This window comes from Neophocaena asiaeorientalis, unplaced genomic scaffold (assembly GCF_003031525.2).
Source record: "Neophocaena asiaeorientalis asiaeorientalis breed wild unplaced genomic scaffold, Neophocaena_asiaeorientalis_V1.1 scaffold29, whole genome shotgun sequence".
Taxonomy (NCBI): Eukaryota; Metazoa; Chordata; class Mammalia; order Artiodactyla; family Phocoenidae; genus Neophocaena; species Neophocaena asiaeorientalis.
The window spans coordinates 4,546,134-4,563,126 of NW_020174423.1; the positions used below are offsets into that span (position 1 = coordinate 4,546,134).

The 16,993-nt window shown below is 42.7% G+C and overlaps 1 protein-coding gene across 1 annotated transcript in view; it reads right to left on the reverse strand.

Moving 5' to 3' along the window:
• Positions 1 to 465: 465 nt before the first annotated feature.
• The window catches only part of POP1 (POP1 ribonuclease P/MRP subunit), a 36,780-nt gene continuing 20,252 nt past the window's right edge, over positions 466 to 16,993 (reverse strand). The window contains exons 12-16 of the mRNA XM_024756586.1: positions 12,690 to 12,805; positions 10,459 to 10,650; positions 9,204 to 9,358; positions 2,875 to 3,216; positions 466 to 1,932 (exon numbers count right to left, since the gene is read on the reverse strand). Coding sequence (XP_024612354.1) covers positions 1,278 to 1,932; positions 2,875 to 3,216; positions 9,204 to 9,358; positions 10,459 to 10,650; positions 12,690 to 12,805 — 1,460 coding nt within the window. The 3' untranslated portion in view covers positions 466 to 1,277. The remainder of the gene's footprint in view (positions 1,933 to 2,874; positions 3,217 to 9,203; positions 9,359 to 10,458; positions 10,651 to 12,689; positions 12,806 to 16,993) is intronic.

Genomic DNA, 16,993 nt, shown 5'->3' on the forward strand with positions numbered 1-16,993 from the left:
TAAGAACACTGGTCCTTGAAAAGAGAATTTGGGGCTCAAAAAGATTTATAAGATACTATAAAAAAAAAAAGATACTATAGACTATTATCCACTTCTTGGAGAATCACAATGTACATTATCACATGGAAGGTTCTAGAAGTCCTTTAAAAAGAAGTGCTTAACTGTATTTATTTATTTATTTTTGGCTGCATTGGCAGCAGGGGCTACTCTTCATTGCGGTGCGCAGGCTTCTCATTACGGTGGCTTCTCTTGTTGCAGAGCACGGGCTCTAGGCACGCAGGCCTCAGCACCTGTGGCATGCGGGCTCAGTAGTTGCGGCTCGCAGGCTCTAGAGCGCAGGCTCAGTAGTTTGTGGCGCACAGACTTAGTTGTTCTGCGGCATGTGGGATCTTCCCGGACCAGGGCTCAAACCCATGTCCCCTGCATTGGCAGGTGGATTCTTAACCACTGTGCCACCAAGGAAGTCCCGCCTAACTGTATTTAACGCAGAATTTCCCACTCTGTCCTTGGACTCTTTTCCTTAGGTGACATACTTCATAGAACATATTTTGAGAAATGCTCCTCTATGGCTTTGAAAAATTCTTTGCAGAAACAAAGCACAGAAAAATTAAGTAACTCCTGGAATCATGCGCTGGTCAACAACACAGAGGACGAGTGGTCATAAAACCACAGACCACCACTCTAGTTCCATCTCAACACTTTTGCCATAAACTGAACCTGCCTGAAAAGAGGCAACAATACGTTTTCCATGATTTCCTTCTTTATGGTGTAAAGCGTTGGGCATGCTGATCACAGTACAGAATTTAACGTGGCCCACGGGGGCCCATACTTCATGCACAGAGACCAGATGTTTCTAGTCTTTCCCACTTCTGTAACAATCAAATCATTAAACAACCGTCGTCGCTTATCACATGACTACAAGATTTTTCAAATAGACTTGACAGCCCTTTGTTCTTGATAGGACACAAAAAAACAATAGGGCTTCTAATTATTTTCAGCAAGAATTACACAGACCAAGAAATCAAAATACAAAAGCTTTTGGCTATATATGCCAAAAAATTTTAAAGTATTACAGCAAGGACAGGGAAAGATGGAAATCAAGGACATTACTGGAATGAGGTAAACATTTCATCCATTTGCATAAATACATAGTTTTTTAAATTCTCGTTTCCAAGGAATTTAACATGATATATTGAAACGGAAGACAGCAAAAACAACTCTCCAGTTGTGGGACTTGGCAAACACAGTTATTATCTGTGCCAGGATGTAAACCGACCTCACACCTCAATAACGATTCTCGCAAATCGATACTGCAGAGAGGCAGGCGGCCTCAGCAACACGAGACCCCTCTCCACTCCTGGCTGGCTGGACAGCGTATCCAGCAAGCCCGTCAAACTAACAAACCCCAGGGCTTCCCCACAGCCGACAGCCATGGAAAAATCTCCCTGTGTGACAAAGCCAAGGAGAACTCTGGAGCAGTGAGAAGTCACAACCGGGAGAGGGCCTGACCACAAGCCCAGGGTCGGAGGCTGCTGTCCAGCTGCAGGGTCCCCCTCTGCCAGGCCCTCAGATGCAGCACAGCCTCGCTTCTGCCTCTTCTCTAGTTTCTTCTTCTCCTTCTGTTTCCGGATCTGGCTCTTGAATGGGTCACTATGCTTGGGCTCCTGGGGCCCACAGTACAGCCGATCCTGGCTGAGCTGGAGGAGGTCCTCCTCAGCTGGAACACAGATCATGGTGTGCGGCTCGGGGCTGCCCTTCCTGAGCAGGGACAGCCTGACCCACACCAGGGCCTTGGGGAAGCGGTCCAGGATGGACAGGCAGGCCTCTCTGCTCAATTCTTGGTGCCCTGTGCCAGGAGCTCGTGGGGCTGCCCGACTGTTCCCAGAACTGGGTCCACACCAGGCTGACAGCTGCCTCAGTAATTTTCTACTCCTGCATGAAGTGGGAGACACACGTTTTGAGGATATTTTGTTCAAGGGGAAAATATGCAGTTACAAGCCTGGACATTGCTGGAGTTCATTTGATTTTTTGATACTCTATGGGGGGAAAGGATCAAAACTTCGATTTTTTAAAAATCAAAAATACACATTTGTGTAATGATACTTTTCTTTTTATGTGTCTACTACTCTGAGACTCAAGGATTAGAGGTTTCAAGTTGAAGGCAGAGAAAAATAAGACAGTGGAGTAGAATCTATGGCTATAGATTCCAGTGAGAGAATTCGAGTAAAAAGGAACTGATGTTTTGATGAAAAAAGAACCTCTAAGGGACACTTATCTGAAAAGTAAGAAGGAAGGATATGAAATTACTGTACAGAAGAATAATTATAAAGCAAAGGGGTGGCACTCTTTTAAAATCAGAGCACAGAATAAAGCGCTAATGATAAGCAGAATCGGATAGCCTGCAGCAGCACTGAGAGAAGAACACATTTTACACAGTAACCTCTGTGATATGCCAATATCACAATGAATGGGGATCTAGTCGGCCACAAATGCAGGTCATTCAAAAGCAATGGGAAGAAATCTAATTCAACGATTTAAAGAACGCTTGCAGGGGTTCTTCATTACTTAAGATCACAATCGTGAGGGAACTGCTTTGTGAGCAAAGACTAAATAAAATAGGTCATAAACCGCCCTGGTTTAGGTCTATTGACGCGATATTTTAAATCATTTCGTCAGTTAGCATCATGCCCCAAAGCAAATGTATGTGATTTAGCCTTTTCCCTGGGCCCTCTAGGATTCACTGGCTTTCCCTTCCAGAAGGTCCATAAATTCACTTGGGCTTTGTGTAAAGGAGCAATGATAACTTTTACTTCCTGGTCAGTATCAAAAAAAACAGACAATCCAAAAACGTACCCGAAAGTCATGTGCACTTACCTCAGAACACAGAGGAGACTGCCGGTGGCACCCTGGCCCACTACCCCCTCAGTCCCCGCCCGGGCTGGACCATCTGTGTCCATCACTCCCTTGGGCTCGCTGGAGTCATTTAGGGGTGTGCCCTCGTCATCAGACAGCTGACGAGTCCTTCCAGGCATGGGAGCACAAGGCACCACATCTCTCCTCAGGCTACTCTCCTCACCACCTGGAGAGGAAGCTGCAGACGATTCGTCTTGGGCCTGGACTCTTGATTCCCAGTCTCGAGTTAACTGCTCCCAGGGACAGCAGAAAGGTGCCAGGGTGCCAAGCTTAACGTAGTTGGGCCGTTTTGCCGGAGGGCGTCTAATGGAAATCAAAGAGGAGAACCAATTTTGAACAATTTAGGATGGACAATCAAAATAACCATGGCCACCGTACTCCATCTCTATTTTAAAAACAAACATACAAAAAAGTTTTCTAAGAAATACGATTTTAAAAAATAATAATAACCAACTCTAGTGGCTGAGCGTTTTTGTTTTCTTCGGTTTTTACTGTAATAGATAACGCACCCACAAAGTCACCCTACGTACATCACTCCGGGGAGTGCCACTCCTGAAGAACTGCAGGTAAAGGGTGCTCCTGGAGCTGTGCAGTGATGCCCCTGAATACTCACAGGGTTTGAAGTTCAAAAGGCGCAGAAGGGGGACTTCCCTGGTGGTCCAGTGGTTAAGAATCTGCCTTCCAATGCAGGGGACGCAGGTTCGATCCCTGGTCAGGAAACTAAGATCCCACATGCCATGGAGCAACTAAGCAACTCTGAGCCCACACACTCTGGAACCCTCGTGCCCCAACTAGAAAGCCTACACACCGCAACTAGAGAGCCTGCATGCCACAACTACTCAGCCTGTGCACCAAAACTAGAGAGAAGCCCACGCGCTGCAACACAAGATCCCACGTGCTGCAACTAAGACCCGATGCAGCCAAAAATAAAAAAAAATTTTTTTAAAAAAGGTACAAAAGGGGTGATGGTGAAGTTTCTCTCTCACCCTTGACCTCTAGTGACCCAGCTGTCCTCCACAGAGACAATATCATCATCTGTTTCTTATATATCCTTCTAGAGACATTTTATAAACTTACAAGCAGATATATACATATTTCTTTTTTTACCCATTTTACACAAATGGTGGCAAACCGATCCTGTACTCTTTTGCTTAACTTTATTCATTTAACAAAATATCTTGGAGGTCATTTTATATTAGCACATCAAGACATCCCTTACTCTTTAGCACAAGTCTTATCCCACTGGATGGTTTATACCTTAAGTTATTTAGACAGTCCTCTCCTCGAGGACATGTTGGTTATTTTCAAGCTTTTGCTTCTACAAACGATGCTGCCATGAATGACCTTGAACATGTTATACAAGTACAAGTATATCCACAGGATAAAGTCCTGGGAGTGGAAGTGCTAAGGCAACGAGTATTATTAGCACTTGCAATTTTGACAGATATTTCCAAACTGCCCTTCACATGGGTGATACCAAATGACTTTTCAGCAACATGTGAGGGAGAACTTTCAAAACACCACTAACTAGTGGGAACCAGGGCCTGCTCTGGTATGTAATGACCCCAAGAGGTAAGGAGTAGCCTGGCCATGGGCGCTTCCGGGCTGGGGTACTCTGTGGGAGTCCCAGCCTGCACCCTCAGGCTGATGGTCTCCTCGGGGACAGGCCCAGACATTCCTTCCCCCCTCTGTTTCTTACTGTGTGCTATGCCCTAGGACCTCAAATGGAAATGAACCTGTACGCTTAATCAGAGGTTCAGTTTGAGCCTATATTCTGGAGACTGAACCAAATGTGTTCTGGCCTCCTGAGAGGGGCAGCCGGTGAAAAACCCTCTCAGGGTACTTGCCTCACCCAGAAACTTTTAAAAAGAGAGACGGGCAATTTATAAAAAGAGAGACAAAAAATGGTGAAAACACTTAAGAGTACCCAACCTCACTTGTAAGCAAACAAACAAAAAATGAGAACGGTAAGATGCCATTTTTTCATCTATGTTTTGTCAGTATTAAGATTGGTAAGGACTTCCCCGGTGGCGCAGTGGTTAAGAATCCGCCTGCCAATGCAGGGGCCACGGGTTTGAGCCCTGGTCCGGGAAGATCCCACATGCTGCGGAGCAACAGAGCCCATGTGTCACAACTACTGAGACTGCACTCTAGAGCCCACGAGCCACAACTACTGAGCCCACGAGCCATAGCTACTGAAGCCCGTGTGCCTAGAGCCTGTGCTCCACACAACAAAGAGAAGCCACCACAACTAGAGAAAGCCCGCATGCAGCAACAAAGACCCATCGCAGCCAAAAATAAATAAATAATTTTTTTAAATTAATTAAAAAAATAAAAGATTGGTAATAGCCCATGTTATTGAGACGTGAGGGAAAACAGGCACCCTCGGAACTAGAGGTAAAATTCTACACTAATACAAATAGCAATTTGCCAATGGTACGTCAAATCCTCAAAGCATGCAGCTTTTTTTTCTTTTTAACCAGAAATCTTATTTATGAGATTGAGCCTAAGGTCCTTCTTTGCCTTCTTTCCGCTACAGCTCCTCTCAAGTGATAGCTCTTTCTTTTTCACACCCCACAGGCCTAGGGGTGGCCACATTCCTCCTGATGCCCCCAGACCTCTTTTCTTCTCCTTCCCGCTCTCCTGAAGCACAAGCCATCAGATAAACCACTGGCTCTCCCTGCTCAGCCAGGGCCTCGGTCAACTCCCCAGGCACCCCATTCCCCGCCACTCTGCCTTCCCCTCCATCCCGACCCATTCTCAATGGCTTCAGCAGCTACATATATCATCCTTCTAGTACGCTGGCCCACCAGAAACTTCTCACACCTTTTACTTCCCCCCATCTCAACCACCCACTCTCCTGGTCACATCTTACCTTTTGGTCACTGCCAACACTTGCTCCACCTTAAAATCTCAATTTCAAGTATCCTTCACTCAGAATGACGCCTCCTATTTTGCCTGCCCATTTACCTCTCCACGGCAACAATTCCTCAACCACTGGAACTTACTACTGTAAGTCCCCTACGTACGAATGAGTACGAATTCCAAGAGCGAATTCATAAGTCCAATTTGTTCGTAAGTCCAACAAAGTTAGCCTAGGTACCCAACTAACACAATCGGCTATATAGTGCTATAATAGGTTTATAATATCAATACTTTTCACACAAATAATATATAGAAAACAAACACAAAAAATAAAGAGAACATTTTTAATCTTATAGTACGGTACCTTAAAAAGTCCAGTACAACAGCTGGCCTACGGGGCTGGCATCGAGTGAACAGGCAAGAAGAGTTACTGACTGGAGGAGGGAGAGGAGGTGGGAGATGGTAGAGCTGAAGGATCCTCAGCAATAGGACTCACGCCTGACGCTGATGGGACGCACGTTCACATCGTTGAAAGTTCGCAACTTGAAGGTTCGTATGTAGGAGACTTACTGTATTTGTTTACCACTTCATCACTGCTCACTACCGTCCTCACATCTCTCTCCTTGGAAGCCTAGATGCCACAGTTCCTAAGAGAGTCACTCCCTTTACACATACCCCCAAGTCCCTCCTCCGGCAAAGCCCCTGCTGGTTACGTTCAACCCTCCACTACCCCACGCCAGCACCTGATTGGCAGAACATGGCTGGGGAAGAACATGCAGTAGTCCCAAAGGGTCTCATTATCAACACAACTTAAGTGGACTCCTACATTTCTTACAAATCTGATACGTTTCTCCAGTCGATTCTATCTTCCACTCTCCCAGAACACTGTTTCTATCAATTCCTCTCTCCTCAAATCTCCAACAGCCTCTCTCCCCCTTATTCCTAGATGATAACCTTGCCTATTTTTCAGAGAAGACGGTCACAGACTACTACTACCCAACCTCTGCGCAGAGTCCAGCCTACCTAAATCTGTATTCACATTTTCAGAGTCAGCCTTCCAGCCTACTAAAAATAAGACAGCTAAGCCTGATGCTAAGGAATGCCACTCCTCCCCTTATGCCCTGGATGCTACCCCGTCTTCCTCACTCAAGGGCTTTGCTCTGGCCATTTTAGCCTCCCTCCCCTTGCCTGGATCCCTCCCACTAGTGTAGAAACACGTACTTCCATCAAGAATAAGCTCCACAAGGGCAGAGCAGACTTTGCCCGTCCTGTCCCCTGCTGCAGCCTCAGTGCCTAGAAAGGTTTTTGACACATGGCAAGTTCTAAGTAAACATGTGCTAAATGAATAGATCAGATACGTAGAGATACAAATGGAAAGCTGTTCACAGAAGCACTGAGCAAAAATTCAGACAGAACCTAAAGGGCCACTGATAAATCACAGAACAGCCATACTGCATTGGCAAACTACAACTCACTGGGCAAACCTGGCCCACTGCCTGTTTTTGTAGGACCCGCGAGCTAAGAATGGTTTTTACATTTTTCAATGGTTGAAAAAAACACAAGAGGGAATTCCCTGAAGGTCCAGTGGTTAGGACTCCGCGCTTCCACTGCAGGGGGCCCGGGTTTCATTCCTGGTTGGGGAACTAAGATCCCACAAGCCGCGCGGTGCAGCCAAAAAAAAGAAAAAAGGAAAGAAAAAAACACAAGAGAATGATATCGTGTGGCACATGAAAACGCTATGAAATTCAAATAGGATTGTCCATAGCGTGAGCCTGGAACACAGCCGTGCTCACTCATTTATGCATCCTCTGAGGCTGCTTTCGTGCCACATGGCAGAGTTGAGCAGCTGCCATGGAGACCAAAGGGCCCACAAAGCCAGAAATAGTTATCATCTGGCCCTTGACAGAAAAAGTTTGCCAACTCTTGGTTTAGAGTCATATTTATTGATATGGGAAAACTTTCCATAATACACAGCTAAATGAAAAAAGCAGGTTTCAAAATAGTATATGGAATACAATGCCTTAAAAAAAATTTGTGTCTATGAAAAATTTACATACATAAAAAAATCGAAAGGGTGAGAAATAAGTATTACTGTCAATTATTATTTAACAAGCATGGAGAAGCCCCTGCACACTATGGGAGGCGTAGGATGTACAACACACAATGGCTGCCCTCAAAGGGCTTGTAAACCAGCAATCCAGGAACGTATCCCCGTTCACTCACTCACTCATTCATCCATCATTCAAACAATAGCTGGAAAGCCAAGCCAACTGTGGCCAAGCCTGTCTCTAGAGTTGCAGCAGTGCACAGGAGAGCACAACTGCGGAGCTCACAGTCAAGGAAATACAACATTCAATTAGTCACCCATTCATCAGTCAACAAAGAAACAGGTATTAAGGCCCACTGTGCACTAGGCACCGGCTAGATACTGCAGATGCCACAACAAACAAGAGAGTTTTTGTGCTTCCCGAAGTCTACAGTTCAGTAGGAAATACAGGTGCCCTATGTTTCCTTTCTAGAGTATAAAGGAAATAAAGCCCCTCACTGGCCACTCCTCCAATGGAAAAGAAAAAAGTCTAGATGGATAGATACCAAAATGTCAAAACAGCGCTATCTCTCTGGATAAAAGGAATACACCAGTTTATAAAGTATTTTTGTATGTTTCCATACTTTCATTAAAATTCATAAGTATGTACTCCATCTATAACCATTACGAAAGACACAATTTCCATTTTGAGGAGGCAGGGCTCAGTAGCGGGAATCAATTAACAAGCGCCCGGAACTCAGGTCCACAGCTTAGGTGTACACCATCATCAGTGAAGCAAATAACCAAGAGAAAGGTTTGTAACCTGCATGGGCTATAAAATCTAGATATAGGGCAATCTCCTGACCTAAGCAGCATCTTCTGAATTATGTCTTGGGAATGTTGACAAGTCTAAGAACTCCACATTATATAGTAAGAGTCCCTGAAGCCAGGACAAACATGATTGTTCAATGTGTCTTCCCCTTAAGACATCAAACTAGGGACTTCCCTGGTGATGCAGTGGTTAAGAACCCGCCTGCCGGGCTTCCCTGGTGGCACAGTGGTTAAGAATCTGCCTGCCAATGCAGGGGACACGGGTTCGAGCCGTGGTCCAGGAAGATCCCACATGCTGCGGAGCAACTAAGCCCGTGCGCCACAACTACTGAGCCTGCTCTCTAGAGCCCGTGAGCCACAACTACTGAAGCCTGCGTGCCTAGAGCCCACGCTCTGCAACAAGAGAAGCCACCACGATAAGAAGACCGCACACCTCAACGAAGAGTAGCCCCCGCTCGCCGCAACTAGACAAAGCCCACACTCAGCAATGAAGACCCTATGCGGCAAAAAATAAATAAATTTATTAAAAAAAAAAAAAGACATCAAACTAGAGAATCCAGCTTCTTACCTTTTGTACTTTTCAAGAAGATTCTTAGCTTGCTCTTCAGCAAAGAGAATCCCAGCAGGGCAGTCTGGGAAATCACCTGGGACATTAGGTGACCTTTTATACTGAGAATGCACTACAGTCTCTTTTAATCCTCCAACTCTTGCACCTCGATAGATCTAAAAGAAATGCCAGAAAGATCCTGTCACTATATACCAACTTAAAGTGAAACTGCTAAATTCTTTGTATGGAGAAAAATGGGAAACCTCAATACCCATCAAAAATAGAATGGATAAATACACTGGGGAACTACCCCATGATGGGTTACCATACAATAGTAAAAATGAATGAAATAAAGCTTCACCAATCAACATGGAAAAATCTCAATGTTGAGTGAATATTGCAAGTTGCAAAAGCATTTATACAAGGAATAAAGTTTAAAAACATGTCAAATAGAGCTATTTTATTTTAGGATATACACACACACTTAATAAAGCTATAAAAACATGCATGATAGTGACAAACACCAAAAATAGGACTAGTGATTCCTTTAGAAGGAGAGAGGGAAATGGGATTGGAGAGGGATACACAGAGCGCTTCCAATGAACCTATAATGTCTTATTTCTTAAGCTGGATGGCGGGTGAAAGGTACACAGGTATACCTTCTGTATGCTTAAAACAGTTCATAATTTTAAAGTTAGATTTTAAAATATTCCCACTCCTAAATGATTAACTGAATGTCCTTTGCACTATGCATATTCACTAAAATTAATTATCTGCCTGAATCTAACGGTCTTACATGTCATGTCCTTTATGCTTTCTAGCTCAAAGTAATTATTTAACCAGGAAAAAAAAACACACACATTAGATTTTTAATAAAATTTTTAGCTGCAGTTAATAAAAGAGGAATAAATGGAACAGCACGTAAAAAAAAAAACTGTATTCTATACATCTATAAAAACGAAGTCTTTTGGCTTTTAAACTGTAACAAATTTCAAGTAAAGAAACCTCAACATTTTGTTGCCACTATTATTCAAAAATCAGGCCACTTTTAAAACCTCAAAAATTCAAAAAATGTCAGCACAACTCTTAGTAATGAAAACCGGGCTCCAGGGACTCTATGAAGTATCTTATATCCAGGATTATAGCTCAAAGGGCAGAAAACTAGCACTCAATTTCTAGGTCGTGCGTAAAGTCAGGAACATTTTCAGTGCTTGGCATTCACTAGGAATGTATTTTAAATGTTGTAACTGTTGGTCAGAATCGAAGAGTAACTTACAAATGGAATCCAGAAAGCCATGCCCCAGCCCTTTGGAAGGAGGACATCCCAGCCACTTCCCCAGCCTCGCTGGTCATCACCAGTCACTTTTCCTGGCTGTTGAATCAAAAGTATAGGAATCTTGGATTCATGGGGACCTAAAAAAAGCTGTGACCCGGGCACCAGCAATTCACTCCTCTTCCGGTTTAAATCCTGAAGTGGAAGAAAATAATTCAAGACAAACAACCCTAGTCTTCCGGGAGATCCTACTGGGTCTCCCTATAAGCAGCTTTAGAAAGTTCAATGCTCTTTTAAAAAGCAAGAAAAAGGTGTTCTCAATAAATAAATGTGAGCCATTTTAAGTACAAGGTATTTCTCCCAGGATGATTTTCCTCTATACAAGTGCTTTGGTAGAAAATGCCAAATTGTCTTAAATTAGAATATACTAAGTGATTCAAAGTAATAAAATAATATACATTCATTCTGCTAATTCCTTATCTATCAGGATTAATCTTACATTGTGATACTCTGTCCCTACATTTATTTTGGTTAAGATTGGTGGTCATGAAGTAAAAGGGCTATAAACAAGAACTTCTCAAGGAGGGGCACGTGGGAAAATACTCCAGCTTTTAAGAAAATTTCTCAGCAGGTCTTAAAAGAGAAGATGCTATAAATGATCTATTAAGTGGACTGCAGGGAGTGGATAACATCCTTGCAGTCTTGCCAGGTGGAGACAGGCCTGACGCTCAATTGAGAAGACTACACAGGAGACTACCTCCATGCTACAAAGTCTAACTCATGAATGCCCTTCATGCATGACCAAGTCCCGAGTCTCCTTTTTTTACCTTTGGTCAAGTTTCCACTACCTTCTACATATTGGTAATTCCAAAATATCTATCTCTTTAGTCCCAACTTTTCCTCCTAGGATAGAAACCTGTCTCCTGGACATCTGCTCCTGGGACGTCCTGAGGCCCCTCAGTTTATCTGAGACTAAACTCATCTTCCCCGCTGCGTCACTCTCTTCCTGTGTGCCCCGGCTGGCTGGATGACATACAATTCTCACAGTTCATTAGCTCATTCATACATCCTTTCAAATGTTTAGTCTTCATTCATTTACTTGTTCATTCAAATATTTCCTAAGCACCTGTTATATGCCAGGTACTTAGCTAGAACTTGGGAAGACAGCAGTGACAAGTCAGACCTGGCTCTGCCTCTCTTTTAGCTGAGCTCCTAAAACCAAGCTAGACCATTAGGACCTAAACCACAGGCCTCCTCCTTTCTCACTTCCCATCTTCCAATCAACCACTGAGTCTAGGCAGTTTTACCTTCCAGGTATATGTATTAAACCCTAGCCCCTCCACTCCAGCCATACTGCCACACTTCAGGCCCCCATCATGCCATCTGGACTACTTCAAGGGTCCCTTCTAAGCCATCCAACCACAAGCCCTCTCTCCAGCTCTTCCGCCCCCTTATCCCCGTCCCTAGTCTCCATAGCACTGCCAGACTGAAATCTGATCATGTCACGGCCCAACTTAAAATCTTCAATGGCCCCTGCATCTTCAGTCCAAATCCAAAAATGCCTCAAGGTCTTTTATGCTATAGCCCCTTTTTATCTCCTCAGTTCCATCTCCTACCCTACCCTTAACTCCAAGATACTGATCTGCTTGGAGATTCCTGAACATGCCATCCTGTTTTTGGCCTGGGCCCTTGCCCTCGTTCTCAACTCCAACAATCCTTTCTCCACTGTAGCCTTGGCTCCTGGCCCCTGGCCGCCAAGAAGCCTGGTTAATTCTCACCACACACCTAAGAGTTAGCTCAAATACCAGCTCCTCCACCCAGGAAGCTTTCCCCAGTTTCCCTAGTCCGGGCTCAGTACCCCTTCTTCGGGCTTCCTTTGTACTCTGTACTTCTTCAACCTAATCCTAGTCATCTACCCCATTATCTAATACAATACCTGGTGTTGACAGGAGCTCAATCATTGTGAAATTAATGACAGAGAACATTTAAGGGGAAAAATAATAAAAGAAAAAAAATTAAACCATAAGATTATCATTTCAAGAAAAAGTCTTTGTATTAACCTTTTCTAGAGATTATTCTTCTCTAAGAATGGAAAATAGCATTGTATATATCATAAGGGATCCAAAAATTGAAAATAAAAGGAAGTCTATGGGATTCTATAAAATATGAAATAACGTTCATGGTCTCTAGAGTGATGTATTTCAGCCTGTTTTCACAACTTTACCATTAGTTACCTGATCCGAGATTTTATTCTCTGTGACACTCTTACAGATATCTTGGTTCCAAAGAAAGCTATGCGAACACTCCACAGGCACACCCTCCAGAAGCAGCTGTCTAACTTTCTCATTATCTAAGAGGGAAAAGAAATAGCCTTAAACCACATTCCTTAGATCAGTGAGGTCAAATTCTAAACAAAGCCAGGTGACCTTTTCTTACAAGAAACTATCCTATAGGCTCCTCTAGCAGCCTAACTTCTCTAGAGGAATTTATTTACTTGAGTAGAAACTGTTATTCTTACAGTTGGTTTCATAATCTGTGAAACAGCAAAGGCTCCTAAATTTATTTCTTTGACATTTATTTTTAGTCTGTAAGATGCAAACATTACATTAAATTGCCTCTAAATATCTGCCTGATTCCACATTTAAGATAATCACGTTTAGGCATCACTGCAGAGGCGAACCATTTCTTGCTCTTGACGGCACAAATCATGTTTTAACTATTGGCTTCAGGGCTCTTTATGTCATCCCTGACCCAATGGTCTTGAGCCAACAGATACCATCCTTTTCTTCTGTCCTATTACTTCAAGTCTCTGATAATCCTTTTTTATTGAATTGAATGTATTCCTTTCTGTAAAACGTATTTTTCTCAGTCCTTTAAAACGAATATATTTGTTGTGAAATATGTTGTTTCATCCCTTTAAACGAGCTACACCATGCCAAAAAGTACTCTAGTGGGAAAGGAGGAGGAATTTTTTCAGTTATAAACATATATATTGATAGAAGAGACTTCCTACATGCAATTTACTTAAACACTAGGGGAAAAAAAATCTTTCAAATCTTACTTTGTTGGACTGAAGAATTAAAAGTAAAAAGTCACACAATTCATGAGTTTCGGCTAAGGTCCTAAAATGCCAACATAGAAAGGTCACTCAACCTGCATGAGTCTGATGGCTGAAAAAAGTAAGCTGGAAGTGACTTGGCCATAATGTGACAGATATCAGGGATAAACAAGTTAGAAAAAACTAAACTGGTGAAAAGATCTGAGATGAAAGCAGCAACTGCTTCTAGTGCAGCTGGAGAGAATAACCAGCAGCATCTCAAGGGAAAAGGCGTGTGCTGTAAAAATTCACACGGCCTGTCTAGGAGCAAAAAAGCCCCATCAAACAGCTGTCTGCCGAGAAGGCTTTCCTGTGGAGTGCTGCCATAGATCTGAGTGACAGAGCTGGGATTTTATTCAGATTTGGCTGCAGACAAAAGAGATGGCTAATACTTAGGGTGTAAAGGCATAGGAAAGCACAATTTCATCTTCAAATATTCTAAAAAATAATAAGTAAAAAGATGAAACAAAGTAGATGGTACATCCAGACAATGGAATATTATTCAGCACTAAAAAGAAATGAGCTATCAAACAACCTAATCCAAAAATGGGCAGAAGACCTAAACAGACATTTCTCCAAAGAAGATATACAGATTGCCAACAAACACATGAAAGAATGCTCAACGTCATTAATCATTAGAGAAATACAAGTCAAAACAGAGCTATCAAGCCATGAAAAGACAAGAAAGAACCTTAAAAGCATATTACTATGTGAAAGAAACCAATCTGAAAAGGCTACATACTGTATGATTCCAACTATGTGACATTCTGGAAAAGGCAAAACCAGAGAGACTGTTGAAGGATCAGGGGTTGGAAGCAGTGAGAAAGGGATGAAAAGAGAGAGCACAGCTGACTTAGGATAGTGAAACTATTATGTGTGATACTATAATGACAAAGCAGAGTATGTCTGAAGGCAAAGGAGGCCTTTTAAGTCAACAGTCTTCACTACTGAGAAAAAAATATTATCAGCTGAGTCAGCACGCCCCTCAGTGTGCCCAGAATGACTGTCAATTCCGTGCGTAATTCTAAGTCCTTCCCCCAAGACTCACATAAAGCACATTCTCTTTCATCTCAGACCAAAGCTAATTGACTACATAACTCCAGAATTGTGACTTAAAGGTTGAATAGCTTATCTTCTCCTTTCTTAAATGTATTTGAAGATTACCAGATTTTAAAATTTTCTTAAGTGTTTCTTAGAGAAGCAAGGGAAATGAATAAAAGGTTTAATCATTTGGGATTCAAATGAACCAAAGTTACAGCATTCAAATTCACTCTATTTTAAATTAAATTTGCAGAACAGTTAAAAAGGCCCAGCTTAAGCTATCAGATATTTTTTCTCCCAAGAGCAGAAACTGAGAAGTCATGGCAATAATGACCAATAACTGGGAACTTGAGAAAGTCAACTGTTTGGGGTACACGGTAATAGAGAGGGTATAAAGAGAAAGACTAAAAGGAGCCTATGAGCACAATGTAAGGTCAGTATTTTCTAAAGCAAATTCATCTCTGGAAGACAAAGACTAGTTAAAATAATCTAACAAAGCAAACCAGATGTTAAGGAGAGCAAATACTAAAAGTACAGATAGTAGAACAGAACCTGTATTTTTAAATTTCACCCAGAAAGCCAGTTCTTTACACAGTGAAATGCTGTGTTAATGAAGTTGAAAAGATTCGCAAAAACATATTGTTAATATTTATCAAACTCAAGAAATGAATGATAGGACTTCCCTGGTGGCGCAGTGGTTAAGAATCCACCTGCCAATGCAGGGGCCACGGGTTTGATACCTGGTCCGGAAGATCCCACATGCCGCGGAGCAACTAAGCCTGTGCGCCACAACTACAGAGCCTGTGCTCTAGAGCCCACGAGCCACAACTACTGAGCCCACATGCCACAACTACTGAAGCCCAGGCGCCTAGAGCCCGTACTCGAGAAGCCACTGCAATGAGAAGCCCGTACACCGCAACAAAGAGTAGCCCCCCGCTCGCCACAACTAGAGAAAGCCCGCGTGTAGCAACAAAGACCCAAGGCAGCCCAAATAAATAAATAAATAAATGAAAATAAATTTATTTAAAAAAGAAAAAGAAAGAAATGATCAGGTAAACTTTTTCAAAGCACCTGAGGATACGCATCATCACCTCAGGGTCTTCACTGAAAGAGAAAACCATTTCCATCTCTGTACTCTATTCTACTCTCAATATTTCTGATGCTCAAGTGTGTGGGTGTTTTTCCCACAGCAAACAATTCTCTGACACCAGCTGAGTGTCCTACAATTTAACTCAATCCTGACGCTACCTACCTAGAGATAGCATCAGATCCCACAGGTTAAGGGCTCAGTCCCACAGACGGCTCCCACTTCAGACGCCAATTTTAAGTCCTGACCAACTGGCTATAAATTGGCCAAGTCCAATAGTTTGCTAGAATGGCTCCCAGAACTCAGGAAAACAGTTTACTTACTACATTACTGGGTGATTTTTTAATAAAAGGATACAGCTCTGAAACAGCCAGACATAAGAGATGCACAGGGCAAGGTAAAGGGGAAGGGGTGTGGAGCTTCCATGCCCTCTCTGGGCACCCCACCACCCAGCACCTCCAAGGGTTCAGCAAACAGGGAGCTCTTCAAACTCCACTCTAGGATTTTTATGGAGGTTTCATCAGGTAGGTATGATTGATTGGCCATTAGCGATTAAGCTTAATCTCCAGCCCCTCTCCCTTCTCAGGGAGAGAAGGAGTGGCGCCTGAAAGTTCCAACATTTTGGTTGGTTCCCCTGGCAGCCAGCCCCCAACCTTAGGGGCTTTACCAAAAGACACCTCATTAACATAAACTCAGGTGTGGTTGAAAGGGGTTTGTTAGGAATAAGAAAAGGCTCTCCTTTTAGCCGTTAAGGCTCTTGTCACTCAGGAAATTACAAGAGTTTTAGAAGCAAGGTGCCAGGAACCATGGACAAACACCAAAACATGTATTTCTTATTACTTCACAGTATCACATTGCTGTATCTCCTCTTTTCCAAGCCCTCTATAATTCCCAGCACACATAAGAAGATAAATTGTTTATGTTATGCAAGTCAGGCAAACACTTCCTATGGTTTAAGTAGCACCAGAATTGATCTGTTTTGTCCAAGTCAAAACAAAGAATGACTTCAGATATGGAAAGACAGACTGGAAGTTATGTCAGAGAATTAAGACCATCGTGACCTTAAGATTCTTCTAAGGATTCACCTTTTATTAATTGATCCAGCTCATCAAGGTATATTTCTAAAATTAGTTTTGAATTGTCATCCCAGATGGTATGTTACATTTGTTAATAGTATTTGTGTAATACTAACTCCTTAAAAAGTTTACTTTTTTATATAGCTCACATGCCGATACTTCTTCAAAGAAATTACTTAAAACAGGTTTTAAAAAAATACAACAATAAGATTGGTGGCCACGATGGTGAAGTAAGAC